Raw genomic sequence first — 26,727 nt, 5'->3', positions numbered from 1 at the left:
CTTGCGCCGACGCCCCCAGCCGGATGCGGCGGGTACGGAGAAAGTGTTGAAGCCGCAGCTGGCTTCTGCGCAGCCGCCGAGGCTGTGCGAGATTCACCAGCCAGCACCATCGGAGTCTAAAGTCGCTTATGTTAGACCCTTTTCTTGTCAGATGACCTAGAGTGAGAGAAAGAGAAAAAAACACGAAACTGCGCAGACCTCCTCAACGCGCGCTTTCTCGCTTTCGTATCTTCGCGATGAAGCAGCGCAGCGACTCACAGGTTCAAACTGCAGCGTCGGCCACCACGACACTCTCGCAAACTCACAGGGTAGAGTAAGCACCAGCGCTTGGCACCACGCAATCGCCACTGCGTGTGCATTCGAGCAGGTGAGCGACATATCCGAGAGAGGAGTCGCCCCCCCCCCCACACACACACATACAAAGTACCACAGACGCAAGGTCAAGAAAGAAGTGCATGGACAAGTATAAGCAGAGAGGAACGCGTGCCGCGTTGTACATATGCAGACTCACAACGGCAAGAGAGGGAAGCAGACGGGGCGAAGTGATCTCGTAGACGTCCCCCAATAGACACCGCCCTCAATAAAAGAGGTTCGCTTTCTAGTCTTGCTCAGAGACGACAAGAGGTGATGTGATGGGGCATGATCACTCTGACGGCGACATATTTGGAGGTTGAGAATCCTGTTAGCCACAGTTACGGAGGAGACGTTGATCGCACAGAAAAGACACACACACACACACGCATACACATGCAAACATGCACCAGCACCGATGCCGAAAGCGGAGAAGAATAAAGGGAGGAGGAACGCACGAGGACAAACGCGAACTCTTTTCCGTCCCCTAAGCGTTGTTGTCGTGACGGCTTGAGAAACTGAGATGAGGCCGTGGGGCGTCACGGCCGACCTCTTAAGAGTTCTGCTGCCACTCCGAGCTGCACTTGGTGCACTGAAAGAAAATTGTCTGACCCTCATCCGCGCTACGCGTTTGCCGGGCAAAGGTCTTGCAGGGGCGGTGGACACCGCACGTCTCGCAGAAGGCTTCCTCAATAATGCGATTATCCACCTCGGTAATGCCGGCACTCTTGGCTCCACCAACGGCGCCGGGAGCTGCCCCAAAGGGCGACGTGCCACCCAGCGTCTGGCGAATGTATTCCACTGCGGCGGTCACTTCCTTCTCGGTGAAGAAGAGAGCAGCGCTGGTGTCCAGGGAGCACATCTTGCTGCTCGTTTTGACACCATCGCTTGTCCTGCGCATGGCACGATGATGCTTCTGAAGCGCCGAGTGCGTGCCGGGCTCGTGCAGAGTTCCGCACCAGCCGCAGGTGCTGCGCTGGCACGCGTTCGTGTGAATCGGGAAGGTCTGGCCACAGACGGCGCAACTAAGAGTTCCGAGTGAGTACACGTTATCAGATATGTAGTGCACCTGCCGCTGCTGTGGCGGTGTTTGCAGCTTCGCTGCCTCGGAAGACGCTGACATTGTATTTGTGGCGCGTGTGATGACAGCAGCTGCTTTGTTCAAGAGACGTGCTTCTATGCGGCGACACACGAGGTAACGCACAGCAACAGGCAGGCATAGAGTGAATGACGGAGAGAAGGAGGGGAGAGGTGGCCAAGCAAAATGACAGCGAGCAGGTGGAGAGGGTGTTAGCCCAACGAAAAACTGGTCAATCATGTCTTTGCCGAGTACCGACTTTGTCGCAGAGGCCGCCCATGAAGAGTTTTTCTCTCTCTGCGTCTGTAGCGACCACATGTGTCCGCCTCAATCCCTGCTCTGTGGAAACCACACAAGGCGGCGCTCCACGGCTTGGCGGCGCCGGAATACGAAGCAAAGGGGTGGGAGTGGTGACGCACGTTGCAAAGCGATGTCTCACTCCGCTCGCCTCCACGCCCACGCTACCGCTGCCCAGGAATGGAGGAGGCCCCCGCTCGTCGCGTCGCGCGCTTCTGTATTTGCCCGCTGAAGAAAAAATGACGAAGCCGGTTCCCCTAACCACACACACGAACACACACACACACGGAAGGAAAACAAGCAACTATATGCACCTTCAGATTAGTCCAAAAAAATACTTTCACCGATACAGGGACGGCCAACACGCGTGCGACCACGACTGCCGACCCTTTCCTCTTCCCCTCGTTTCTCGAAGCACCCCCTGTGACACCCGTTACATAAAGAATGGCGCATTTGTGGAGGGGGAGTGGGAGTGGGGCGCGAGAGAGGACAGGAGAGGGAGGGAGGAGGCAAGGGTGTAGGGGAAAGAAAGAAAAGGCAGAGAAAAAAAAGAGCTAGCAAGACGGAGACATAAAGGAGCAGCCAGCACACGAACACCCGCACACACAGAGATGTAGCGTCAAGAGAGAGAGAGGTCGAATAAGAATGTGCACGAGGGGCTGGTGGGGGAACGCATGGTCATTAGAATGAGATAAAAAGGCAGAACATGAGCGACAGTCTTCGCCTCATCTCTTCCATGCTGAGTTGATGAGTGCGGGCAGCAAAAACACACACCAGCAAACAGCCAAAATCTGAGCCGAACTTGAATGCTACCAGCCTCTCCTTCGTTTGCACACTTCACTCATCAAAGTTAAACAAACAAAAAGCGAGTATGCGCGTGAGACTGGTGAGTTTCTTCGCCTCTCTCCCAGCTCTTTCGACTTCTCCGCCCTCACCCTCGTCGCATTCTTCCTCGTCCTTTAGCAGGGACCCGTGCAGCCTCTACGCAGCACAGGCGAGAAAAGTGTGGTCGTGGAGAAAGACTACAGAGTGAGGGAAGGGGAGAACAGCTATTACTCACTGCCCTTGTCCCCTCGCTGTGATGCTGCGGCTTCCTGTTTTCTTTTTTTTCTGCGTTCACCCCTTCAGCCTTTCCGACTTGGCTGCAGAGCTCGACTTCTGCCTGACCTTTTCAACCCTTCTTTGAGTGTTTTCCCTTCAAATAGTGAAAAGCAAAAAAAAAAGACGCGCCGAAAAAAAAAAAGAAAAAGCGATACACCGATGAATGCCATGTGCGCGTTCATGCAGATGCGGCTGCAGTCAAAGAGGCCAAGAGCGCGAAAGAGTGAGGCATCGTTGTCGACGACGCAGTCGACGCGCTGCACCATAATGCAAAGGGGCAGCGAGCTTTCCCCTTTTCTGCCGCCTTCTTGTTCATCCCCACCGATCATCTGCTGCCGCGTCTGCCTCTCCGCCGGCGCTAGGGTGGATGCCGTGAGATTGTTTGTTTGCGGGGACCGCATCCGTGCGGCGCACGCCTGGAACGGCGGAGGGTAGACAAGGAAGGACACCGGAGAGAAGAGGCCGGAGAACATTTGGACAGGCGAGTGATGATGGTGCCGGTAGCGAGGAGGGCCGCGGAGTGCAACCGGATAGACCCCCTCCCTCCACACCCCACCTCAAGTGAAAACTCATTACCGAGAAAAGCGGCATGACGAAATCAACAAGAGAAAGACCGAAGGAGACGAAAAAAAGTATGGAGGGAAGGGGAACTCACGTGCACAGGAAGCAACCCAAACACATAAACCGTACGTAACAAAACACAATAACATACATAAACTCGCACAAAACATATGTGGCACACAGCAAAGACACAGAGGCCCAAGTAGGCTAGAAAGGGAGCGAGTGTGTGAGCGACCATCTTTGAAGTGCTTGTCTACGCCGCTCTCCGCGTGCCCCATGTTCATTGTTTGTTTGTCGGACCAAAAAAAAAAAAAAAACAAAAAAAAACAACAGATCTGCATCCGAAAAACCCCTTTGGCACATACAATAATAATAATAATAAAATAAAATAAAAACACAAAAAAGAGCGAGGGAGACAGAAGAGGGAGCAACGTCCCATCCTCACTTCTCCCTCCTCCCTCGTCTTCACAAAAAGAAGAAGCACGACCGAGTCATCACAGAAGGAAAGAAAACTTCACACATGAGGTAGTGTGCAACTATGCGCGACGCAACGCAGATACCCGGTGTACACACGTATGCAAACGCACCAGCACTCTTTGCCCAATGGGCACTTGCGGTGCCCCAGCGCAGACGCCAGACACATATGGGCCACATGAAAGAAAAAGAAAAGAGAAACAGGTCATTCAGGAACACACAAGAAACATGGGGAATGGCCTACACACAGACACACAGACACACACAAGCACACACGTAATGCTTATACATGCAGTCATGACCCGGGCACATGGATACACAAGGCCAGAGCTGAATAGATGAAAAAAAAAAACGACGCCCTGGGGAGCAGAAGAATAAAGAGACGGCACAAAGAACAAGAAATAGCAAAGCAGTAGAAGAAGCCCAATGAAGGGGGAAGAAGAGGGAAAGCTAGTCATTAATGACGCTGAACGACGCCGTTGCGCCCCCAACATGACTGCGCGTCCGGATGTGTGAAAGAAAGCGAGAGAGGAAGAGCAGAGAGAGACGCCCCTTGGTATACCCGATGGGACTGCTCGCCGGTGAGTCTGGGCCGCCTCTCTCATGATTGCCTATGTGCGCGTGTGCGTGCTAGAAGGCACCGTTTTGTGTGACGTGACAGTACAAGGGGCGCATACCTGCACGCAGGCATGCAAGCGTCGAGATGGAAGAGAGCAAGCAGCCATCACAGGAGAAGAGGGGCGGGAAGGGGGCGGGCATATCCACGCTTGAAAAATCCGCAGAAAAGTGAATGCAAACGAGCAAGTAACACAAAAAAGGCAAGACGAAAAGGGCCGCAAATACTCGCGCCAACACCCGCCCAACCACACACATACACGAACGAGGACGGAAGCAGCACCAAAAAAAAAAGGTGCTGCTGCCAGAGAGTACACGCCCGAGTGTGATGCGACGGCCCCCTTTTCCGGTCTGTATCTGTGTTTCAGGGGCACATACAGAGGTATTATACGGCGGAAACGTTGCTTGCTCTGTACTCAAAGTATAAGACAGTGCTTTAGAGATGCAAAACAGAAGAGCGCCAGAAAGTCTGCAACGAGGGCGGCTCTCTTGAGGTGGTGGTGGTGGGGGGGGGGGTAGGAACAGCACGCCGAGGAAGTGGGCTTCAATGGTGACAAGGCAAGGACAGGCAAAAGACACATGCAACAAGCATGTGTAGCCGTGAAGATCCACTAGTTCTTTTCTGCTCCGTCCCCTCCCCCTCATCCGTCATCGACTTTCCTTCGCTGAAGATTTTCGTTAGTGTTCCCATCTTGCTCACCCACCTTGACGGCTTCACCTACGCCATAGCACGCGGTTGAAGCGCTTAGGACTTGCCGCACCAGAGCTGTTGGGTGAAGGGGGTGATGATGGTGCAAATCGCATACCCCACCAGTGCCACCACCTGAAGAATGAAGGCGGTGTCGAGCTTGTAGCCCGCGCCCTTGAAGATGATGGTGGTGAGGTTGCCGTTCTTGTCTAGGTTCTTGCAGAACTCCTTGCTGTACGCTGCGCCGCCAATGAAGACGACGCACAGCTCGCAAAGCATGGCCAGGAAGAGGAAGAGAAACAGCGGCAGCTTGACCTTCAGGCGGCAGAAACACTGCAAGCAGGACACGAGCAGCGCGTAGAAGCCAAAGACAGTGCCGCCAATCGCGAAGGCTTGCATGGCGCGGAACGTAGCGCGAAACTCTTCGCAGCCGGCATAGTTGATGCGGACCGGCATAGAGGTCGGCACATTTGTCGAGTTCTCGCCCGTCACCGTCACCTTGCCCACCACAATGTTCCACAGCGACACCTCCACCTTTCCATCCTGGTTGTAGCTCGTGATCCTGTTCGAGTACAGGGGCAGGGATACCGTGCCAACGAGAGCAACGACGAAGAACACGAGGATCAGCACCAGCAGAACAAAGCGGATTATGAGCATTTTCTTTGTCGAGAGAGGGCAATGAGGCAGAGAGCGGCAGCGGTGCCCTACATATATCAAGCAATAATATCTGTAAGCGTCTGCGTGGTGCAGCTGATTCGCCCTCCAGCACAAGGCGTAAAGCCAACGAGTGGTGGGGGGGAGAGAGAGAAGGTGGAGGAGGAAGCGTGAAGTAGTGCGAGGAAACTTGGAAAACGCAAAAAAAAAAAACAGAAGTCGGTGAAGATAACAGAGAAGAAAACAGAATATGATACGAGAAATAAATGCGTATGCTCTTGCTTAGTTTCAATGGATATTGTTTGTGCGTCTTTGTTGAGCGGGTACAGTGCAGTTATGGGAAAGAAGAGAGAGAGATGGAGGATGACGAGCGCAAGAAAGGAGCGTGCATGTGAAGGGGGGGGGGTGGAGCAACCAAGCGATGCTGCTCTCTCTTTCGATCTCCCTTTCGCACGTATGCATGTATTCTTTTTTTTTGTTCTGCCTCAGTTGCCGCCTTACAGCGTGCGCAGCTTAGGAAGTGACACAAATGTCAGCAAGATCTTTCCTGCTGCACGAACGCTCCACGCTTCATGGCCTGAAGGGCCTTTCCGTGGCACTTTCCTTGTGCGCTCGCTCAGCTGCTCTTGTTGCCATTTTCGCTAGCACATGTACATGCAAAGCATACCGACTAAAAGGCATTGCATGTTACAATCATCGACCCACTAAATTCATCGGTGCTCGTGTGGGAAGACGACCGAGAGCCAGAGACCCACAAAAAAGGGGGTAAGCACCACGAACAACAACAGCAACCGCAAAAAAAAAAGAATAAACGCCCGATGGCCGCAGTCAGAGGAAAATCACACGCGGCCTCCACAGCCACGGCGACGACCGACGCCCGTCCTCAGAAGCAAACAAACACAAAACAAAAAAGCGATCAAACACACCGTCCTTCCACAGAGCCACGATGCCCTGTGTTGGGGAGAGGGAAGCCAAATGAAAAGATATCGAGATGAGGGGAAGCCTATCAACAGCGATAGATACACATAGTCGCAAGGCGATAATCAAGAAGGAAAAGACAGTCATACGTAGGGAGACACACGCACACACAGCTAAACACATACTATAGCAGACGTAAAAACACACAGGAAAAGGAGGGAGGAGGAAGGGGTTCAAAGGGCAACGCAGCTTCGAAGAGGGGAGTATGCTCGAGAAGTGCCACAGCAGATGAACAAGGTGTCTTGTGAGTAGTCGGCATCCACGCAAAACAACAACGAAGCCAGCAACGTATGAGGGGGTGGGTGGGGAGGGCGTTGATGGCAGGATGTTCACGCACATGTGGGCTTGAAAAAGGAGCAGTTGTGATCAAAAGGAGACAGAGAACAGAGACACCTACGCGCAAAACAAAGTTGCCTTCATCCTCGCTACCGTTTTGATCCGGCAACCAGGAGCACGTCTGCGCTTCACTTCCTCTGACAGTGCCGGAGGTATAGATGGGACCATATTACGAGATGAAGCAGGTGAGGAAGGAGCGCGCGAAAGGAGCAACAACAAAAAAGAGTAAACATGAGCGCAGGAGAGAAAAGGGTGGGCGAAGGAAAAAAATAAGAGCGCGTGAGCAGAGGGCATAGACCGGCAAGGCAACAACAAAAAAAAAACATGCGCACGCACTAGGAAGAAGGGGGGCGACATCTGTGCGGATCACCTTATACAGGCGATCACATGTGAAAGGGTGGTGGGGTGGGGAGGGAGGAGGAGAGCTGCGCACCGGGTGCTTACCGTTTGAAGGCATCACGTATCGTGGAAGAGGGAAGAGAGGGGGGAGAGCGAAACCCACCCCCAAGACAGGCTCCTGCGTAAGCAAGCAACAACAATGTAAACAAACAGAGCAGGATATCCAGGATTGAGCACAGGAATAAATATGGGAAAGGGATGAGAGGCGGTGAGCAAGAGATAGAGGCCGGTAAGCAGAAAAAAGAAAAAATAAGGAGGGAAGGAGAGTACGGCCGAACAACCAAGAAAGGAAGAAGAGTATACAGTCACATGATATCGTGGTAGCTTGAAAAGCTGTTCGCCGTGGTGGGTTTGTGTGCGTCTACGTGGAAAAAGGTGACCGCGTGCCTGCACAAGGGGGGGGGAGCTGGTGCTGCATCGCAGAGCACCATCTTGGTTCCTTGTCCAGCCGTGTTAAGCTCCTTCGCTTCGTTCATGCCGCCCCGCCTTTACCGCGTTTCTCGCCTCTGACGCTGCCCTCCGGAAGGGCTCCACCGTGCTACCGGCGGAAGAAGGCAGCGAGCAAACAGAAGGAGAAGAAGGCGCGTGAAGAGGGTAGATAAAGAAAAAGACACGTCCATTCGAAGGCACAAAAAGAGAGGCAGCTGCCCAGAACCACTCCGACAAGCACGTACGCGCAACCCGCACACACCCATGCTTGAACATACGTAGAGCCGTGCACCCGCACCCACACAAACAACGAAAAACGTAAGGCAAAAAAAAAATGATTGCATAACGTTAGACACAAGAAACGATGAGTCTAATCATGAGGAGAGAGAAACTAACAGCGTTGTGTCGTTTGCTTCGCGACGTTAAAAGTGCACGCGGAGGCCCATCTCGTAAGGCAGGGGGGGCAGGAGGCTTCCTTTCCCACCCCCACGTTTTTGCATGTCTATTGTGCTGCAGCTGCCTTTCTCCCCCGATGCATTGCCGTCTCTTCCACTTCATTCATGGCCTCTCGCGAAAAGAAAGGGGACGAAGAAAGGGAAGAGGAAGACAGTGAGGAGGTCCCGGCGGCGCCCTCCTCCCCCTTCACATCCTGCCCTCTCCTCTGCTCCTCTTTTTTTCGTTGCTTTAAAGGAAGACAGTCATGATGGAGGTGACCAGGTACGTCTGGAGGCTGATGAAAGCAAGCGCGAAGCCGCCCATCGGCGTGGCCAGAGCTGTGAATGGCGGAATCTCGTCAACCTCACCGTAGCAAGCGCCATCACAGAGGACGCGGAGCATCATGGCCACCGTCGTCGCTGTGAAAGCGATCGTCACCCACAGGAAGAGCCATAGCAGAGGCAGGAACATGCGGGTAAAGAAGTTGGAGACTGTAAAGACCCACACAATGAAGCCAGTGAAGATGGAGAGCAGGCTGAAAATTTGCATGCACCTGAAGAAGTTTCGAAACTCGGCGCAAGGCACATCCTGCACGCGATAGACTTGCGAGATGTTCTGCGGCACGTACCCGTATGGAATCTCCACATTCATGTTGATCTTCGTTACCCACAGCTTTACGTCGATGCGCCCCGTGACGTTGGCGCCGTAGATAGACTGGTCCACTTTGAACCATGTGTCAGCGATGAACGTCTTGGCTCCGACGATGTGACTCGCCTCTATGTTCATGATGCGAATGGTTGGGGTGGAAAAAAGCGAGATATCCTGCATTATACAGAGCAGTACGACAAGAATGAAGTAGATGATGCTTAGAGCGATGCGCAGGCTGAAGACGCTGCAGAGAGCATCGACGACGCGACCTCCACAAGAGCGCTTATCCTCTGCGCGGTGATCTAGCCTGCCCATCGCTGACTCGCGCGTCTTTTGACTGCCTTTGCCGCTTGTACCTGTGTATGCCTCGAAAAAAAAAATAAACAATTCGGTGCGAAGGCGGACCCAGGACGCACACAAGAGAGAGAAAGAAGGAGAGATGCAGAGGAGAAACGAGGTGGGAAGAAACGAAGAACAAAGAATGGAACTGGGCTTCTGCCGTCAGCGTGCCCATTTCGCTGCCTTAGTGCACGAGCTCAACTCTGCTCGGCTCTCCTCAGCCTCGCGCAGGCCCATCGCGTGGTGCGATGCAGACGTAGACACACGCGCCCCAGCAATGCGCCGACTCAGCCATCTGAGAGCACGGCCTCTGCCTCCAACTCTGCCCACCGCCTCCCTCATCTTTAAACTCCTTTTCTTCAAGAGGACTGTAATTACAGCAAACCACGGGACCACTAAGCGACACCCGCGCACGTACACACCTCAATACCGTGCCGGCCAACCGCCAAGAAAAGGCATTGCCCACCGTCACAACAGCTGCACGGGCTGTGCAACGCTCATGGACGAGGCACAAGCACACACACAAACAAACACACACACACACACACACACACACACACACGAAACAAGCACGCACGCAAGCGCGAAGAAAGCACACTCAAACGAAACTCTGCAGTAGCATCACAACCCTACGAGACGGCGAGATGCGGCGACTAAGAAGGAGAGCACGTTTCTGTTTCGAGCGTAACATGCACGTGTGCGCAGCTAGCACTGCTCGCCGTCCCAGGTAAGCGGGGAGCCTGCTTCGTTGTCTTCACGTTTTGCTTATTGAGCTACGGAGCTACTGCCGCTGCTGCCGCCGCCCCTGCTGCTGCTGCTAGTGCGCGCTAGTGATTTCCAATGCTCCGGAAACTGTGAGGGGATTGAGCGGTGGAGAGGAGTCGCCACCGCGGGACCACGCGGCATCCACATCCAGTAGGCTGGACTGTTTGCCTTGTGCCAACGCACCAGGAAGCGCCTCTTCGCGCGATGGTTCTGCTTGTACAAGTTGAGCGGAAACTTAGGCTCGACGTCGCCAAGCACTGGCATGAGCGGGTGCTGCGACCACTCCCGGTGCAGGTGGCGGATCTTGTTGAATTCCTCCGTGCGCCCAGCAATGGTCTCGCGCATCACCCAGTCGCGCAGCTGGTCGAGCTGGTCGTAGGTGAGCCGAACGGGGCGCGGAAGCCACTCCACAGGACCCTTGTCGTACCACGCCACGTTGTCGCTAGGCTTGCTGCGCATCTTGTTGTTACGGCCCATGCCGTTGCGCTTCGGCTTAGGATGGGTGGTGCCAAGGATGCTAAACTTCTCCGGCGTCGCCGTGCACACTAGACGTGTACGGCGCATGATTGAGGAGTTCGCGCGTCTGTGCTCGGCGGATCTCTCTCTCTCTGAGCAGTGAATGCGGGGAAAAACGAAGTAAAAAGGCCGCTTGCCCCCTGCACTACTGCTGCCTCAACGCGCGTATGCGTTTTCTTTTTGGTGCTGGTACAGGTGGTCCGAGTGATCGTGCCTCATGCAAGCAAAGAGAAACGGAAGGAGGGAAGGATCGAGAGAGAGATAGCGGAGGGTGAGAGAAGGCCCGATCATGTAACGGTGCAGCAGTGCAGAGATGCACTCAGCTGCCTTCAAAGCATATCCGATGACGGAGACGCAGCCAGGGTTCGTGTCGCCCTGCAAAGGGGAACGCGTCACATGTATGTCGTGAGTGAGGCGCCCATCTTACTCTTGAGCTTCGTTGTCAGGACGCTGTCTTCTACCTTCCTCTTCCTCTGCCGTCCGACTGGGCCAACGTCAACAGGAGAACGGGAAGTCTCCTGGAGGTGCACACATTGGCAACAGTGCGCAAGGGCGCGCGCTTCTTTGCGCGTTGAGCAACGCGAGTCGTTGTCTAACAACGCCACTCAGAAGAACAGCCGCTCACGCCGGGGGCGCAGAAAGGCGCAAACGCTCGCAGCGCCATCCTCCACGGCGCGTGCATACAACGCGGCGAACACGGAGGGATCAACCGTGGTACTGCAGAGGAGCGTGCTCGAAGTTCCAGCCGCATTCGCAGCACTTCCCCCACTCGCCTCGCCATCCAGCGCACGCAGCACCGCAAGCACGTCGGTCCATGCTCTCCGGGCCATCAGCGTTAGCAGCACCCACTGTACCCAGTTTCCAACAACGCTAGACGTGGCCGCCGGTGCTACACCAGTCGGTGATGCGGCCGAGGCACAGCGCAGACGAATGCATGTGTCTCTCACCACCCGCGCCAAGACACAGTCGAGAGAGATGCTGAGAGGCAGAGGAGGCGGAGCGACCCCAGCAGGTTTTGAAAGATCCTCGCTCGTGGTCGATGCCGACGCTGTCCTTGCCTGTGCCTCTTCCTCCGCGTAGACTCCCACGCGAGTCAGTACAGCGAGGGTACTCAGCGATAATGGAGACAGGCACGAAACCGTGGCATCGGCTGAGGACGAGGCATCCAACAGTTGCTCCACTAGCTTCAGCATGTCCTGCGTACAAGCAGCCGTGCCATCATAGAGTTGCGCCCAACCCACCTCGATCGCCTCCCGACGCTGCTTCTCTGCCTCTGCCTTGCCGTAAGAGTTATGGCCATCACCCTGCGTGTCGTCGCCCTCCTCCGCGGCCGATGTCGTTGTGAGCTGCTGAACGCACTGCACATAGGCAGCTGCTCGCTGTGCCTGGTGTCTCGCGACGCCCAGGGTGAGAACTGTCAGACAGGTTTCAACAAGCTGCGCCTGCGGTATGCCCGCGTCACCACTTCCACTGGTGGCCTGCGACACCGCTTGCCGCAACGATGCCGTCCACGCCTCCCAAGCGTCATCTTCGGGTGCTTCCTCTTCGTGCCCCTCATGCGCGGTGGCGAGCCTCGTGGCAGCTCGCCGGTATGCATGCAGCGCGCGTGCGTGGAGAAGAAGCAGCGCCGCCCCCGAGTTGTTCATTGCCATATCGGCGGTGGCAGCTTGGGCCAGCAGCGCCTCGTCACCAGTAGCGAGAGCGACATACAACCCTGCTTCGGCGTATGGGTGCGCTGTCCTCTCCGCAGGGTGTGCGAGAGCATCGCAGACAAAGGCGTGCATCGCCATCGTGGCACTCGCGTGCTCCCCGTCACCTGCGACTTGCTGTCCTCGCGCGCAAGACGACACGAGCGCACATGGCAGTGCCAAACGCAGTAGGCCATCTGCCTCCTCAGCTGATGAAGGCTGCGCAAGCGCCACAGCAGACATACGATGCAGCCTAGCATCATCAGTGATGGCTGAGCGACTGCCTCGCTTCTTTTGTGGATCCTGAAGGTTGCGCAACGAAGCGGCGACAGCCGAAATCAACGCGAACGTGTCATGCAGTTGCCAGAGGGCTGCCTCCTGCTCTGCACACAGCAGTCCGTACTGAAGTACAGAAAGGCTGCCGTTAACAAACTCGCGCACCATTGCGCGAGCGTGCAGCTCCGCAGCGCGCTGGTGCACCGGATCTTTGGTCTGCTCCGTGTCAGGGGCCGTGTACTGGCACCACGCATCTTCGTTCACGCACACTTGGGGCAGTTGCACTCCGTCCTCCGTTTCCGCTGCATCGCGCTCGCCACCGGTGGCCGTCGCCGGATGCGTGAGAAAGCCGAGACACACGGTGCGCAGCAGTGCCTTCAGCAGCGGCACATCCTTCGCCTCGGCCGCGCACTGGGCCAAAACCAGCCACGTATCCAAGAGCGCTCGCAGTGGCGCAACGATGGCGGCCGTCTCGCTCGGGAAGAATGGCGGATCACTGCAGAGAAGCGCGTGTACGCGTGTGCTCGCTGTATTGGCAGACTTTGACGAGTCTCTCCGGCCCTCGGCAACGCTGGGAGGCGGTGCTGAGGACGGGGGCGCGTGGAACGAGTAGAGCGGCGTCACCGACATGAGGGCGGAGCGCACGGCTACGGTCTGTGCAGCCGCGTCAGGCAGCCAGGCGGCATACGTGCCGTGCTCTCCTCTGCGCATGTGACTTGAGCCTCGGTCTGGTTTCTTCTTGCTCCCTCCCTCATCGTTCGCCGCCTCTTGCTCCTCCTCGTCCTCGATATTCTTGGCCCGTAGATCGGCGAACGTCAAGTTCATCGCCTCCAATGCCTGCCACACAGGCGACACGTGCTCCGCCAACAAGTGCGTCGTGAACGTTTGGGCCGCGCCAAGGAACTCAGTCGTTACCGCGTCAGATGTCGGCCAGCCGGAGTGGAGGAGATGGCGCCGAAGGAATCGCTGCGCCGCCGCAAGGCCATCCTCAAAGGCGATACTCAGATTCGCGTCTGTGCTGCCAGCACTCGTTGCTATTACAGCACTACTGCATGCCAGGCTTGCCCCGCTCTCGGGAAGCCGCGGCAGTAGGGAGGCGCGTAGCGTGGCTGCCAAGTCCTCGAGGATAAAGAGCGGGAAGGGCGGGCCACGCTTCTCAGCGATTACATGCTTCTGCAGCCACCCGTCCACCGCTAGCTGGGGCGCACCACATTGTATGCATAGATGCAACATGCGCCAGACAAGCTCGTCTGTGAGGAGAAACCCCTGGTAGTGGACGAGGTCCTCCACTTTCTTTGTCAAGAGAAGAAGCTCCTCTGCTTGGTGGGGTGTCAACGGGTAGGCAGGCAGCTCCGCCGATATGCCGGCGGCCGGTGAGGAGGACGTCTCCTCTCCAACAGGCCCTGCTACAGCGGTCGTCCCCCTTCCGCTCTGCCCTGCCTGCTTTTGCCGACGCTGCAGCTGCGCACATAGATCGGCGCACCGCTGCAGCACGTCGCCGCGCACCTTTGTGTACGTTTCGAGGGAGCGGGACTTGATGGAGAGAAACTTGTCTTGTGGAAAAGGGATGGGATGGAACTGAGGGAACTGAAGCAGCGGTGCCATCTGTTGCTGATCTTTCTTCGCCGAGGACGAGAGGGCGGCTGCCTGTGCGCGGCCATGGATAGCGGGTCCTGCCAGACGCCGCGGTATTGCCCTGAAAGACATGCTCAGCGTGCACGTGTTCTGGAGGACGAAAGTGGGGAAGAGCGTCGGCGACAGCGCCGGTCACGAGGGAAGGTAGGGGAGAAACGAAACAGAAGCGAAGGCAGCTACAGCCGAACGCGGCGAGCCGTTGGCCCCACAAGAGAGGGGGAGGGAGGAAACGCGAAGTAGACGACGCGTCAGCTGTGAGCATTCTACGTGCATTCCACGAACCACTCACCCGTCCACATAACACAAGCAGCCGATGCGCGCGCGTGTGCCTGTGGGGCACATCGAAGCACGACGAACAGAAGCGCATCGCTTACCTCCAAACGAAAAGGGCTCCGCTTGGGACAAAGGGGGCCTTCGCAGTTGCCTTCTTCCCTCTACCCGACCTGCAAGTGCAGCCCTTTCATCTTTCTCTACCAGGGAGAAGAAAGAACGAGGAACACTCGTGCAGACTCACATGCCGGTGCTTCCGGCCCATGGTTTACGGGGCATCTACTCGTGGCAGCGCAGGACACAACAAAAGTGAGTGCTGAGCCTGCAGCTCGCCCGCAGTAGCGAGTCCGTTTGCACAAGGGAATTCGCTACCACGGAGGTGATGGTGTGCCAGCGTGGGAGTTGGAAAGATAACGAGCGAAAGAATAGAGGAGGGGAGATACACGTAGAAGATACAAAGGGCAGATGAGAGGAGAGAGAAATGCCCGCAAGAACACAACACGGCGACCGCAGGGAGGGGAGATGAGGTCCAGCTATGCACACTACAGCAACCAAACCAAAAATAGTCGAGTGGAGCCACCTGCGGGCGCACATCAGGCGGTGGACCGAAATAGGCCAGGTGCGGTCACGATACGACGACCCCCCGCCCCCCACGCACACACACACACAAATTATATAATAATGACAAGTACGTTGCACCCCTTCCCCCTTTGCGCAAGGATGCCACCTAAAACACGGCGTAAGAGCGAGAGAGAGAGACGACAGCAGTTACGCGAAGGGACTACGGGCTCCAACCCCCCGGGGGGGGTGCAGCAAGATAAAGCAGAGAAGAGTAAAAGCAAAAAAGAAAAATGAAAAAAAAAACAAGAGTATTCGGGCAGCGCCTTTTGCTTCCTCCTTCATTTCTAAGCGCCGTGGAGCGCAGCAGGCTAGCTGTGACGCAGGCGGACAAACACACAAGCACTCCACAGAGGAGAGAGCGAAGCACAAAGAGGGGGGACGTATCGACGACGTCTGTCGAGGCAGCGGCGTCTCCCTCCTCCATGCCCGACCCGCTCCGTCCACGCTTGCAACCAGTCCGCCTAATTCTCCAGGGAAAAGATGAACCTCCACGTGTGGCGAGGTGGCACGCGAACGCCGACAGAGCCGTCTGCGAGCACGACTTTACGGGCGCCAAACACCGACCCTGCTGTCCCTTCCTCCTGCGCATCAGAAATCAGATGCGCGAGAACCACGTGTGTGTCAGGCATGTCGTGGGACGCACGAACACTTGCTCTCACAGCACTCTCTTCATCCGCCTGCGCGCCTGGCGTGCCGCCAGTGCTACTGCGCCGCTCTACGAAAACTGTCGTCGCTCGTGATGTAGACGACCTCGGTGAGAGGCGTGCCGCATCCTCTTCGCGCTGAAAGAGAAATCGGAGACGCTGAAGGAGATGCGACGCCCAAATATCGTTGCGCGTGGCTTCGTCGTGTGCGTTAGGCAAGTGGAGTCCTCTCAGGTCTTCGCCTTTAAGCGCCGAAGCGTCAGGATAGTCGGTTGCCCCACCTCTGCCACCACGCAGGCCCTTGTCTTCCTGCTCGTTCTGCAGCACTTTCAGCTCATGAAGTCGCGCGTCTCTGTGCGCCTTTGCGTTCGCCAGGCGCTCGGCGAACCCCTGCGGCTCCTCGTTCCAGTGCGACACGAGTTCTGCCAACGCCTCCGCGCACGATTCGGACGTCTGTGCCACTTCCACCGTCAGTCGCGCCGTCTCCTCCGATGTCTCTGCTCCTTCGTAGAGGCACTTCATGTGCAGCGCACAGTGGTGTACATTTGCCGGGATGTGGGGCATATCCGGCGGCACCGAGGAACCGGGCTTCATGGTTGGAGGCCTGTGCTGGCTGTTGTGGCTACCTTCGTCCCAGAAGACGTCACCTTCGGCGAGAAGCACCGGCGATGGGGTGGCAACATCTTGCGCGGCTGGCAAAGGCGGCAGTGCCACGGTGAGGGTCCAATTTGCCCCCACGTGCGTGCTGTACGGCGCATGCGCGTCACCGACGACTTCGCCGTTCCCTATGTGTGTGCTGTTCACCCGAGAGGCGGCAACGTTTTGAGTCGCCACAATGTGTCCACTGCGTAGCAGCACAGGCGCAAGAGACGTCGCCACGGGAAGATCTTGGAGGGGGACGGCGTCGTCGGCTGCCAACCACCCGAGCTCCTCAGAAGCCAGTGCGCGATTCTGCGCGGAATATTGTGCCGCTCCTTCCCACCACGACGCGTGTTTCGCAACAGAAAAAGCGGCGCTATGCCACGCTCCTGTCCACAAGTCGAAAAAGCCCTTACAGTCTGCGCTGCGAGTGCCGTCGCTCCTCGATGTATCTCGCGGGGGATGCACAGGTTGAGTGACAGGGCACACAATCAAAGCACTACCTGCAGCGTAGCAGGTCGGCATGGCCGTCTTCTGGCTGAGCGGCGATGCCTCCGACGAGGTGAACGCCAACGGTGCCAGGAAGATAGCCCCTTCCTCGCTAGCGTGATAGGCGGCAGTGTAGAAGTAGGGCAGCAGCGCATACCGGGCGTGGAGGTTAGCGTGGATGGCTTTGCGAGTGGCCGCGGTGACAGGCAGCCGCATCCACCACGGACCCGTCGCTGACGGCTGCAATGAAACAACAGCACCAGTGTCTGTCGCGTCGACTGCCGCCGCTGACTCGTCGGCGTACATCGCACCAAAGAAGACGCCTGCTTGGTACCACCGTACCAGAAGCTGCTCCATCTCCTCCATAGCGCCTGGCGACAGAGCAGGCGGTGCCGTCAGCTCGCCATTCGCGCCCACGGCGCCGCCGTCGCCGCCACCTTCGCCTGCAACGCCTGCCAGAGGGGCGGTGAGTGTCGCAGTGGTGCTCGCTGACTTCGCCAGCTGCAGCAACAGCAAACGCGACACAAGACCATCCGCGAGGTTAGCGCCGCTAAAGGGAATGCCGAGTGCTCCCAGCTGCGTACACTGATGCACGGCTGTCTGAAGAGCGCGCCACGCCTCGGTCAGAATCGCAGCCGAATCGGGACGCACGCCGCTAGCGCACCGCGGCCGCGTCTCCACCCGCACCACCGCGTACCGCTGCGTGCCAACGAAGTAGCTCTCGGTGAACGTCAAAGCGCGTCGGCGATAGCGAGTCCGACGCAGCATGCCATCGTGTGTCGCACGCACAAAGTGCACGGTAAGCAGCTGATGCACTTGACGATGGTGAACGCCGCCATAGTGACCCACGTCCATCGGCAGCTGCTCGCCTCTGGCCCGCAAGCCAGGTGGCAGACACAGCAGTGCCTCCTTCCCCTGGGGCGGCGCCGCACTCGACAGCACGGTGGGCCCGCTATGCTGAAGGCTGATGAACGTGTGGTTTGAGGAGCCGACGTAGCGCCGGTACTTGAGCATGCCGCCGTACCACTTGCGTGCTGCCGGGTTGTAAAAGTCGACGACGTGGCTCGGCACCCCATCCATGCTGAGCACCGGCCACCCCGCCGTGTCCGCGGCGCTCAGAGATACAAAAAGGCCCCCGCGGCGGCCCTCGAGCAGCAACGGAGAGCGAGTCGTTATCGGGACGGTGGGGACACTGCGCAAAACCACGTAGCGTCGGCCCCGGTACCACAAGTTCGACTGCAGCGCCAGCGGATCCGGGAAGCGGGAGCGGTTCCACGTGAACGGAGTATCGCCCGCCGCCACTGCGGGGTCAGTGAGCCACACACTGTCCAGCGGTGCACCGGCGCTTCGAAAGGCTTCACTAAGGTCCTCGGCGGCCTGTTGTGTGGTAGCCACGGCGCCTCGTAAGCCGTGATGATACCCCAAGAGAAATCGTGGAGGAAGGGTGGGGAACCCGGTGAGAGTGTAGTACTGGCGAAGCACCTCCACCGGCGTCGGCCCCGGAAGCAGATACAGCCCGGTAGCGCCGGCGGTGCCGCGCAGCCGTACGCACGTGCATTGTGGCTCGTGGCCGGCGGTGGGGTTAGGCAAAGTCACGGTGGAGACAAAAAAGGAGCCAGGGTGCAGCCATAGCAGCCCCACCGTTTGGCGTCCAGCTGTCGCAGCGCCCTGCTGCCTGTCTGCAGCACTGTTGCTGGAGAGCTCCAGGTAGAGAAGGGGTACAACGCCGTTCAGCCGTGCGTCTCCAGACGGCAGCTGCATTTCGCCACCGACCATCAGCTCTACCTCCTCGGACATGTTCAACGGAATCAAGTTGAGCCCGCCTGCCGCCACCGCCGAGCTGACATCGGCAGAGCCGCCGTGAGTGTGAGCCGACGAGAAGGAAGGACTGAAGCCATAGAGGCGAACAAGACGCGCACTGCACACGGTGGCCTCAAGGGCAGCGGCGTTAGTGTCGTCTCGGGCTCCCGGACGAGTCCTCTCGTTCTCCTCTGCACGCAACGGGCCATCTGAGCTTGAACGACTGGGATGGGCAATGTCGAGGGTGATCTCCAGTGCCTCGCCGCTGGCCGACGCCGTCATGCGGCTGGTGCGCCACTTCAACAGCGCTGTCGCGGGGGAAGTATCGGGGCTCGCCGGCGTGGCGGATGCCGAAGACGTGGCGCGGCGCCGAGGAACGCTGCTCAACTCTAGTAAGGGGAAGGGTAGCAGAGAGGTGCTACCGCCTGCACCGCGGTTTGCACCACCGCCGAGCCCTTTGGCTGCCGACACGCGCAAGCGCGTGTCGATGCCTACGACAGTCGACTCCTTGTTATCACTGCCTGGCTGTACCGCCGCCGCCAAAGGCGCGAAGCCTTCCTGGTCCACAGCACTTTTCACGAGCAACTCCTCTGCGGACACTAGCGTCGTCGATTCGCGAGGAAGGATGCCGACGATGGGCAGCGCGGTCTCCGTCTCAGTTGCCCACGTACTTCGTGATGCACGCTGTCGCAACAGACGCACCTCAACATGCTTCACGGGCGCTACTCTTCTCCGCGCAAAAGCCTGCAGCTCCTCGTTAAAATCTGCGACGGCGGCAGAAGCGGCGCTCTGTTCGCCACGCGCCTTCAGTGCACGTTCATAGGTGTTCCATGATGCTATGAATGCAAACAGCCGCGGCTTCTGCGCCACAAATGCACCGGTGTCTGCGTGGACGCCGAACGGAAGAGCAACACGTACCTTGCCGGCAGAGGTGAAGATGGAGTGCAGCCGCGACGTGTTGCGATCGAGAAAATTGCTGGTATTGGGGCTGAACCAGACCGTGTCTACGCCGTTTCGCGTCTCTTCTGCAGGAGCAAGTGTCGTCGTAGAAACGGAGGAGGGCCGGCGAAACGCGATCTTGCCGTCGGCATCGACCCCTTCGCCCTCGTCGTTTGCGTCGTGCTTTGCCGGCGGAACAAAGTGGCGCTCACTCGGTATCTCCGACACGCCTGTATTCTCGTCGGCAGAAAACCACAACACCGCCACGAGGCTGACAGCTACAAGGACAGCGAGTGCGAGGGGAGTGCGGAGAAGAAGGCGCCGCGTACGCCAGCAGCGCACCCCGCGAAAGCCAAAAGGGCGCTTCGCCATCAGAGACCCGCTACTCCGCAGTGCCCTTCCGAGTTCGCATACGTGTGTGCCCGTAATACTCGCGCAATCCGTTCAAGAAGACCACGAGAGGGAGTGATTAGTAGGGAGGGAGAAGCACGAGTAAAGAGAGAAGGGTACACACGGACAGACAGACTGAGAGAGAAGCAACGACAACACCAACCGTCAACATCATCGGGAGGAGCGAGTCCTAAAAGGAATGCGCAGAGGGTGCGGACGACCAAAGAGTGCCGAACACTAAATAAGGTCGCGCGCACACGTCAAGACACTCGCAGCCAGAGTTACGCATACAACTGAACGACATACAGAGAACGCCACGAAATGATGAGAAGAGTAAGAACAGGAGGAAAAACGAGAAGACTGCGGCTGAAAAGCGCAGCGACAACGACGTGAGAACAAAAGCGCGCGTAGCGCACTCAGGCACACAGCACAGTGCTGCTGAGGATATGTCGAACACGGCAAACAATACAGAGGCGGAAAGCGAAGCAAGAAGAGCAAGTCGATTGGCTTGGCACCTGCCGTCATGCTGTTCTGAGGGCGACTTCCTCTTGTGAGTATGCTGGGGGACGGAAGTGCTTCTACAAACGTTCCTTGTGAAATCCACGCCACGAACGCGTATACGCACTAGATCGCCAAGAGCAGCGGAGAGGAGAAAAAAAAATAAGGTCTAATGCACCCGCGCCACTTCACACACTGGAAACCGGCGGCCGCAGACGTGAGAAAAGAAGAGAGGGATAAGGAGAAGGAGTGCAGAGAAGTCTAGTACGCTGCGAGCGATAAAAGAGAGAAACGTGAACACGAGGGCAATGCTACCAGCTCGAGGATAAGGTGCAGTGCAGTTGAGGGCGGCGGCAAAGGGCCCATGCCCCTGTACAGGTGTGCGCTTGATGCTGCAGAGCCCTTTCCCAGCCAAGATAACGAAAGGCACGTTGCAGCCAGGCATCAATGGCACGTGCGCACCGAAGTCGTCCATCACCCCTAGCGAGCCACAGGCACACAGAGGGTGTGAATGCGTACCAGGGTTGTTGGCTTCTTTCTTGTGAGCGTCGTTCTATTCCTCTTCGTCACACACGCGCGACGTTGTACGAGTGTCTTCTGCGCCATGGGCGTGCTTTCACCGGTGCTTCTCTCGGCGATCACACAGTGCACTTTTGTTGTTGTTTTGCTCTTTTTGCAGGCCCATTTCGACCAGGTACACGCCACCAAATAGACGTGCACACAGTCACAGCTCATCGGCCTCTGTTGCAGTGCAGCTAGGTTCGGGAAAAGGGCCAACGAACACCGTTTGGCGTCGTTCAGACCCACTTCCACGCAACTGCACACAGAGCAGGTGGGGGATATGTTTTCTGAATCGCCGACACGGTTCTTAGTGAGCTGGTAAAAGGGTCATCATGACCGCACGTCTCTTCGGCTCCGCGCCAGCCTAGAACTGTCCGTCAGCGCCAAGACACCGCAGCCGCACCCGAGGGCAGGCTGCAGGCTGCTTGGCCTCCCCACAAAGAGTGGGCGCTGGGCTCTGATGCCACGCGATGAGGCGTCCCCCGTCATCAGGGGAGCTTTCATCCACTAAAGGCAAGAAGAGAGGCGTGAAGAAGGGAAGGGGTTGTAGTGGATGAGAGAGGAAAGAGGAGAAGCAGGTGTCACACGAAACGCAAGCACAGCCGTCGTCAGCCCTCCCTCCCCTCGCAGCCGTTTGGCTCTGTAGTTTACATCATGTAGAGGCACAACAACAAAGAAGAATCAGAGCGAGCAGAGTTCGACGCTGGTGCAGCTGAGCGAATAGCAGCAGATGCGCGTGCGAGTGGAAGTACTGAAACTCACCCCCTCCTCCTCAAAAAAAGAGATCGCTGCGATACTCCCACTACGTGCCATCTTCTGCCACATCGTCTCCCTCTAACACGCTCCGCATATTAGCCTGATAGTTTTCAAGGTAGTTGCGCATGTCATCCTCGGCGGCGTAGTTGCGCACTCGGCGGACTCCTAGTTTCCTTTGCAGTTCACGCTGACGGTCCAGCTGCATCGCCTGCTCGACCGACAATATCCGTGCTGATGCGAGGTGCGATGCTGTCGCGTTAGAATTAGACGACACCGATGCCAGCGAATGCTTTGCATAGTCGTTTGCCGCGCCGGCGTTCTCCGGGTGCGGCCCCTCGACCTTTCGAGCGCCTGATGACGGCACAAGCCCTTCGGGCGGAATCGAGGGCAGAAATGGTCCCTGCGCCCTCGCTTGCACTGTCAGAGCGTGCTGAAGCACAGCTAGAGTCGGCGGCTGTGCTGCCGATCGACTCGGCACCGCAGAGATAGGGCCGTCTTTCTGCCGCTTTCCTCGGCAGTAGGTGGGTGCCGTCGCAGCATTTGGAAGATGCAGGGCCGCAGGAGTGAGTGAAAGGAGTGGGCGCGCATGCGCTGAAGCGCTTTCGCTTTGAAGACCGCCACTGCCGTTCTTTCTCGCTGCCCGATGAAAGGGCTGGGCCTGGTGCGCTGCGGCGGCTGACGCAGACAGCGGAAGACGGGGCGGTGGCTGCTGCGCCGCTGGACTCTTCGCACTTGAGCCGCAATTAGACCTCATCGCCAGCGAGGTCGACGACGCTATGTCGCGCTCTGTAGACTCTATCAGGGCCTTCTCCTCTCCGTGTTGCTCTCGCAAAAGTGGCAAAGACGTAGCCACCTGACCCCAGATGTAGGTGAACAGCGTGCTGAAGCCCTGTAGCTCATAGAGGTGGTGCTGGCGCAGAGACGCAGCCGCCGGTGCATGCAGGCGACGATCCCACTCTGAAGGAAACGCGCGCACGGACGGATCGGCCACACCGGTCGTGAAGAGGCGCACCACTGCCTCAGCGAAAAACTGCAGCATCTCACCCAGCATCGAATGAGCCCCAGCAGCGGCAAAACTGCTCGCCACACGCCTGCTCGTAGGACACTTGCACTTGATGCTCGAGGCCGAGAAGGACGCTGGCGGCCAGCCGAGCACCCCCATGTTGCTATCCGGCGCCGTCGATGAAGTGCAGGGGTGGCCAGACTCATGTAGAAGGTGTAGCAGTTCGTCGGCTGTCGGAGAGGGCGGCAGCAGCGAACGGCTACCCATTAGTTGCTGCACGGCCACCGTGCAGTCCGTGAGAAGGTCCGTCGACTCATAGGAGCGATGGGATATACACCGCATTTCTTTCCTGATCGAGAAACGTTGGGGAACAGGATAAGGGAAAGGGTGACGGATGAGCTGCTCAGGCAGACGCCTTGCTGCCCGTCGAGAGACAAGACCAAGGGTGGAAGGGAGAGGGAGGGGTTTGCTGTTCGAAATCTAGGAAGAGTAAACGCGACTGAGAGCCCAGCGTTGTGCTATGAACGTCTCTGTCTGCCGCGATGTGCCGCTCTTTTCCTCACGCGCGTTGGTCTGCACGTGTGTGTGTGTGCGTGCGTGTGCGTGCGTTTACTTTGACAGCCGAGCAGTGGATGCTAGAAAGGGAGCACCAAAGTACGAAAGGAAGAAGACAGAGAGCTCGATACAAATAAGTCGCAATTGGGGCTTTTGTGGTGCTTGGGGACGGCGTGGGGTGGAAGCGTCTGTGCTTACGCGAAAATAGCGGCCTGATAGAGAAGACTGAAAATGAACAGCTGGAGCGCACCAGCACACTGAGGTGAAGCAGGTCACCTTACGTCTTCTTTGAGCGTGCCCCTCCGCCTCCTACTCATTCTTCTTGGTTGAAGTTGTTCGTGGCGCGTGGCCAGCATCACACGCCAGTACGTGCGCCACTTCTGAGCATGCAGCTGTTGGTGCACGACTGCCAGTTTTGCTGAGGCGTAGCGCGGTAGACGAAGGAGTGGTGACGGTGGCCGGCTCAGGGTTACCGCGATGCTGAACTCTCAGGAGCAGAAGGGACGAGCGTCTCCCCACTCCCTGTGACGCCAGGTACAGCTGCTGTGTGTGCTTCCAGCGGTGTCTTCGTCTTCGTTTAGTGCTCTTTTCTTCTTGTTTCTTCCGCGTGCACAATACCGGGCACACGCCGACAAACAGAGACACACAGCAGAGGCGATAGGTAAGCACCAGAGGGGCTCCATCAACCGTCACTGAGTAGGGAAGCCAAAAACAACGAAAAAAATAAGGCGAAAAAGAAAGCTGTCATCTTTGTACATGTGTGAGCGCAGAATGAGGAAAAAAAAGCTCCGTCGGGGGAGGTGTGTGGCGGGGTTTATGAGCGGAAGACGCGACGGGATGCGGCATTTTTGTAACCTTCGCCAATCAGCTCAGCGTTCAGGAAACCGTGTGGCCGTCAGGAATCACCACTACCATTCGTGATACTTTTCTACATACGCACACCACCTCTCTGGTTGCGCCGCCATCCTATTGCACCCCTCGCCGTGCGGACACCTTGAATATGGCATCGCCGTGCAGCCCCTGCATCACCTTGTGGTCGACGCTACGCTGTACGGCTGCATCCTCCTTCGCTGACAACAGAGCGCTACTCAAGGCACACGAGCCGTTGCCATCGCTCACAACTCCGTTGGCGATGCTCAGCTGATGCTCTAGACAGTCATGCCGCTTTACGGCGAAGCGGCGGTGGAAAGACGAGACGGCAGCGCGTGACATCGATGGGTCGATGCTGGCTGCGGAGGGAGCCGGCCCAGCAGTTGGGACGGCAGCCGTTCCAGCGGCGTGAAAGCTGTCATCCTCAGCAGCCTGTTGCGCTTTGCGGGGCTTTCGGCCGGCTCGAGTTGTGCGAGAAGATGTAGCCGGCGGCGCCGTCTGGCTGAAAGATGGACCTGTGAGAGGAGGTACTCGAGGTACGAGCAGTTTCTGCGGCGGACGGGCTGACGAGACCTCCCACGGCACCGTCGCTGTCGCCGCTGGAGCGGTAGAGTTGACCGGATGACTGCGCTGCGCAGGCTGCGAAGGCGTCAACGCTGGCAATCGTGTGCCTGAAGCCTGAGATGTCGCGCTCACTGAAGCCCCCTCCGTCTCTGGCCCCGCCGCGATCATCTTGTAGGGCGACGGGGATGAAGCCGTTGCGGGAACAGTGAGGTCGGCTGGACCGTGGATTGCTTTAGCCTTGACAGTGTTGCGCTCCAAACGTGCTGCACGGGCGTGGCGCCGAATGTCGTCCTCCAGCTTTTGACCTGAGGCGTAGGCGGCGGCCCGCGCCATCAGCTTATCATTTGTGGCGCAGCCGTCGGAACCCTCCCCAGCCGACTTCACGGCGGGTGGTATCGGGCTCACCAAGCTACACTCCTCACTGTGGCCGCGTACCTCCCTGCAAGTGTGCGAGGTGTTCGGCGTAGACTGATTTGCCGTCGAAGGCGCCGCAAAAGGTTGATACACACTGGGAACACTACAGGTCGACACCATGTAGTGCATGTGGGCCGTGCGGTGGGCATAGGAGAGGTCGCGCGCGCGCTTTGCCTCCGCGCTGCGCAAGCCGTCCTGCTCTATTTGAGTGCTAAGTGCCTGTGCAAGCACCTCTGACGAGCGTGCTATTACCACATTCAGGTACGCTTGCTGTGCGTAGTAGTTCGACCTTGTTTTGCGACTCTGGTAACCACGGTAACATGCCTGAATCCGCGTAGCGAACATGTCGAAAACCGTTTGTAGGTAGGTCATCTGTCTCACTGTCGCCCGCTCCATGTTAAGGCGCTTACGCGTTGCGTAGCCGCGATACACGCGCTGAATGAGGCGGGCGTGATGCCGCAACATCAAGAATGCCTTCCGCTGCTGATACATTCGAAATGTCGATTGGATCTTCACCGTGGCGTCGATCTCCACCGGCGCGTGAGCGGCGGCATCTTCCAACGCACTAAGCACGGCCTTGACAAGGCTGCAACCATACGCAGGGGTAATGAGCGAGTAGTTGCGGGACATCACATCCCGCTCTAGGCAAGAGTAACCCTCACGAGTGGAGTACTGGAAAATAAAGTGTGTGCCTGCCTCCATCCTGACTGCTGCCTGCATGTTTCACTCCTCCTTTTCGACGGCAAAGAAAATAGTGTCGAAGTGGTGAGGGGAAGGAGCGGGACCAAGACCGAGAGCGGTGCCTAGGGCACACCAGCTCTCCGGACACGTGGCTAGATTGGCGAAGTTTACAAGAGGTGTAGAAGGATGCAGGTATCTTCTTTTAGCGTGCGATCATCACTGTAACGGGACATGCGATCATAAAACAAAGAATAAAGGTGCAGTGAGGAGAGCAGGTAGTGTATGTGTGCATTCCTCAACAGAAAAGAAGCGAATATAACGCTTTCTGCATGCGCCTCTGCACACGGACCTGCTTCATATGCACCAGCCGCCGGCTTTCTTGTTATGATGGAGGTGCCCTTTACCATACCAGCACCGCCTGAGAAAAAGCACTGCCACTCCCCATCCGTTGGAGTGCACAAGAGCCCTCGCCGAACGGAAGCACACTTTATAAAAGCAATTTTCGTTTTTCTATGCGCATCCAGCAGCGTACACCGCAATCATCGTGAATCACACAGAAGCACCGCGTGTAACGTCCGTCTATCGGGCGCACGAGGTTTCACGCCATCCGAAAAAACACTAGCCTGAGAGCAAACCACCAAGTATGATTGCGCGCCATCAACAACAGCATAAAAATTCCTTGTCAATATATAGCCATCTCCTTCAGCAGCTCCGTATTTCTGCCGCACGCACCGTCTCGCCACAGTTCCATCACGCAGGGGAATAGACGG

At 57.4% G+C, this 26,727-nt stretch overlaps 8 protein-coding genes across 8 annotated transcripts; all 8 read right to left on the bottom strand.

Moving 5' to 3' along the window:
* Positions 1 to 904: 904 nt before the first annotated feature.
* Positions 905 to 1,669, bottom strand: LDBPK_364350 (transcription factor S-II-like protein; the record flags this gene model as incomplete). The annotated part of the gene is made up of 1 exon (XM_003865501.1): positions 905 to 1,669. One exon carries the CDS (start codon positions 1,667 to 1,669, stop codon positions 905 to 907), a length of 765 nt encoding a protein of 254 aa, XP_003865549.1.
* Positions 1,670 to 5,222: 3,553 nt separating this feature from the next.
* Positions 5,223 to 5,822, bottom strand: LDBPK_364340 (hypothetical protein, unknown function; the record flags this gene model as incomplete). Its single annotated transcript, XM_003865500.1, has 1 exon — positions 5,223 to 5,822. One exon carries the CDS (start codon positions 5,820 to 5,822, stop codon positions 5,223 to 5,225), a length of 600 nt encoding a protein of 199 aa, XP_003865548.1.
* Positions 5,823 to 8,645: 2,823 nt separating this feature from the next.
* Positions 8,646 to 9,359, bottom strand: LDBPK_364330 (hypothetical protein, unknown function; the record flags this gene model as incomplete). Its single annotated transcript, XM_003865499.1, has 1 exon — positions 8,646 to 9,359. The coding sequence occupies one exon, from the start codon at positions 9,357 to 9,359 to the stop codon at positions 8,646 to 8,648; it is 714 nt and encodes a 237-aa protein (XP_003865547.1).
* A 789-nt stretch (positions 9,360 to 10,148) lies between these two features.
* Positions 10,149 to 10,712, bottom strand: LDBPK_364320 (hypothetical protein, conserved; the record flags this gene model as incomplete). Its single annotated transcript, XM_003865498.1, has 1 exon — positions 10,149 to 10,712. The coding sequence occupies one exon, from the start codon at positions 10,710 to 10,712 to the stop codon at positions 10,149 to 10,151; it is 564 nt and encodes a 187-aa protein (XP_003865546.1).
* A 557-nt stretch (positions 10,713 to 11,269) lies between these two features.
* On the bottom strand, positions 11,270 to 14,335 carry LDBPK_364310 (hypothetical protein, conserved; the record flags this gene model as incomplete). Its single annotated transcript, XM_003865497.1, has 1 exon — positions 11,270 to 14,335. The coding sequence occupies one exon, from the start codon at positions 14,333 to 14,335 to the stop codon at positions 11,270 to 11,272; it is 3,066 nt and encodes a 1,021-aa protein (XP_003865545.1).
* A 1,280-nt stretch (positions 14,336 to 15,615) lies between these two features.
* LDBPK_364300 (glycosyl hydrolase-like protein) lies at positions 15,616 to 20,037 on the bottom strand (the record flags this gene model as incomplete). The annotated part of the gene is made up of 1 exon (XM_003865496.1): positions 15,616 to 20,037. One exon carries the CDS (start codon positions 20,035 to 20,037, stop codon positions 15,616 to 15,618), a length of 4,422 nt encoding a protein of 1,473 aa, XP_003865544.1.
* Positions 20,038 to 21,916: 1,879 nt separating this feature from the next.
* On the bottom strand, positions 21,917 to 23,215 carry LDBPK_364290 (hypothetical protein, conserved; the record flags this gene model as incomplete). The annotated part of the gene is made up of 1 exon (XM_003865495.1): positions 21,917 to 23,215. One exon carries the CDS (start codon positions 23,213 to 23,215, stop codon positions 21,917 to 21,919), a length of 1,299 nt encoding a protein of 432 aa, XP_003865543.1.
* A 1,179-nt stretch (positions 23,216 to 24,394) lies between these two features.
* LDBPK_364280 (hypothetical protein, conserved) lies at positions 24,395 to 25,996 on the bottom strand (the record flags this gene model as incomplete). The annotated part of the gene is made up of 1 exon (XM_003865494.1): positions 24,395 to 25,996. One exon carries the CDS (start codon positions 25,994 to 25,996, stop codon positions 24,395 to 24,397), a length of 1,602 nt encoding a protein of 533 aa, XP_003865542.1.
* Positions 25,997 to 26,727: the final 731 nt, after the last annotated feature.

This window comes from Leishmania donovani, chromosome 36, assembly GCF_000227135.1.
Source record: "Leishmania donovani BPK282A1 complete genome, chromosome 36".
Classification (NCBI taxonomy): domain Eukaryota; phylum Euglenozoa; class Kinetoplastea; order Trypanosomatida; family Trypanosomatidae; genus Leishmania; species Leishmania donovani.
The sequence above is the reverse complement of the archived record's forward strand: the minus strand, read 5'-3'. Positions and strand labels throughout refer to the sequence as shown.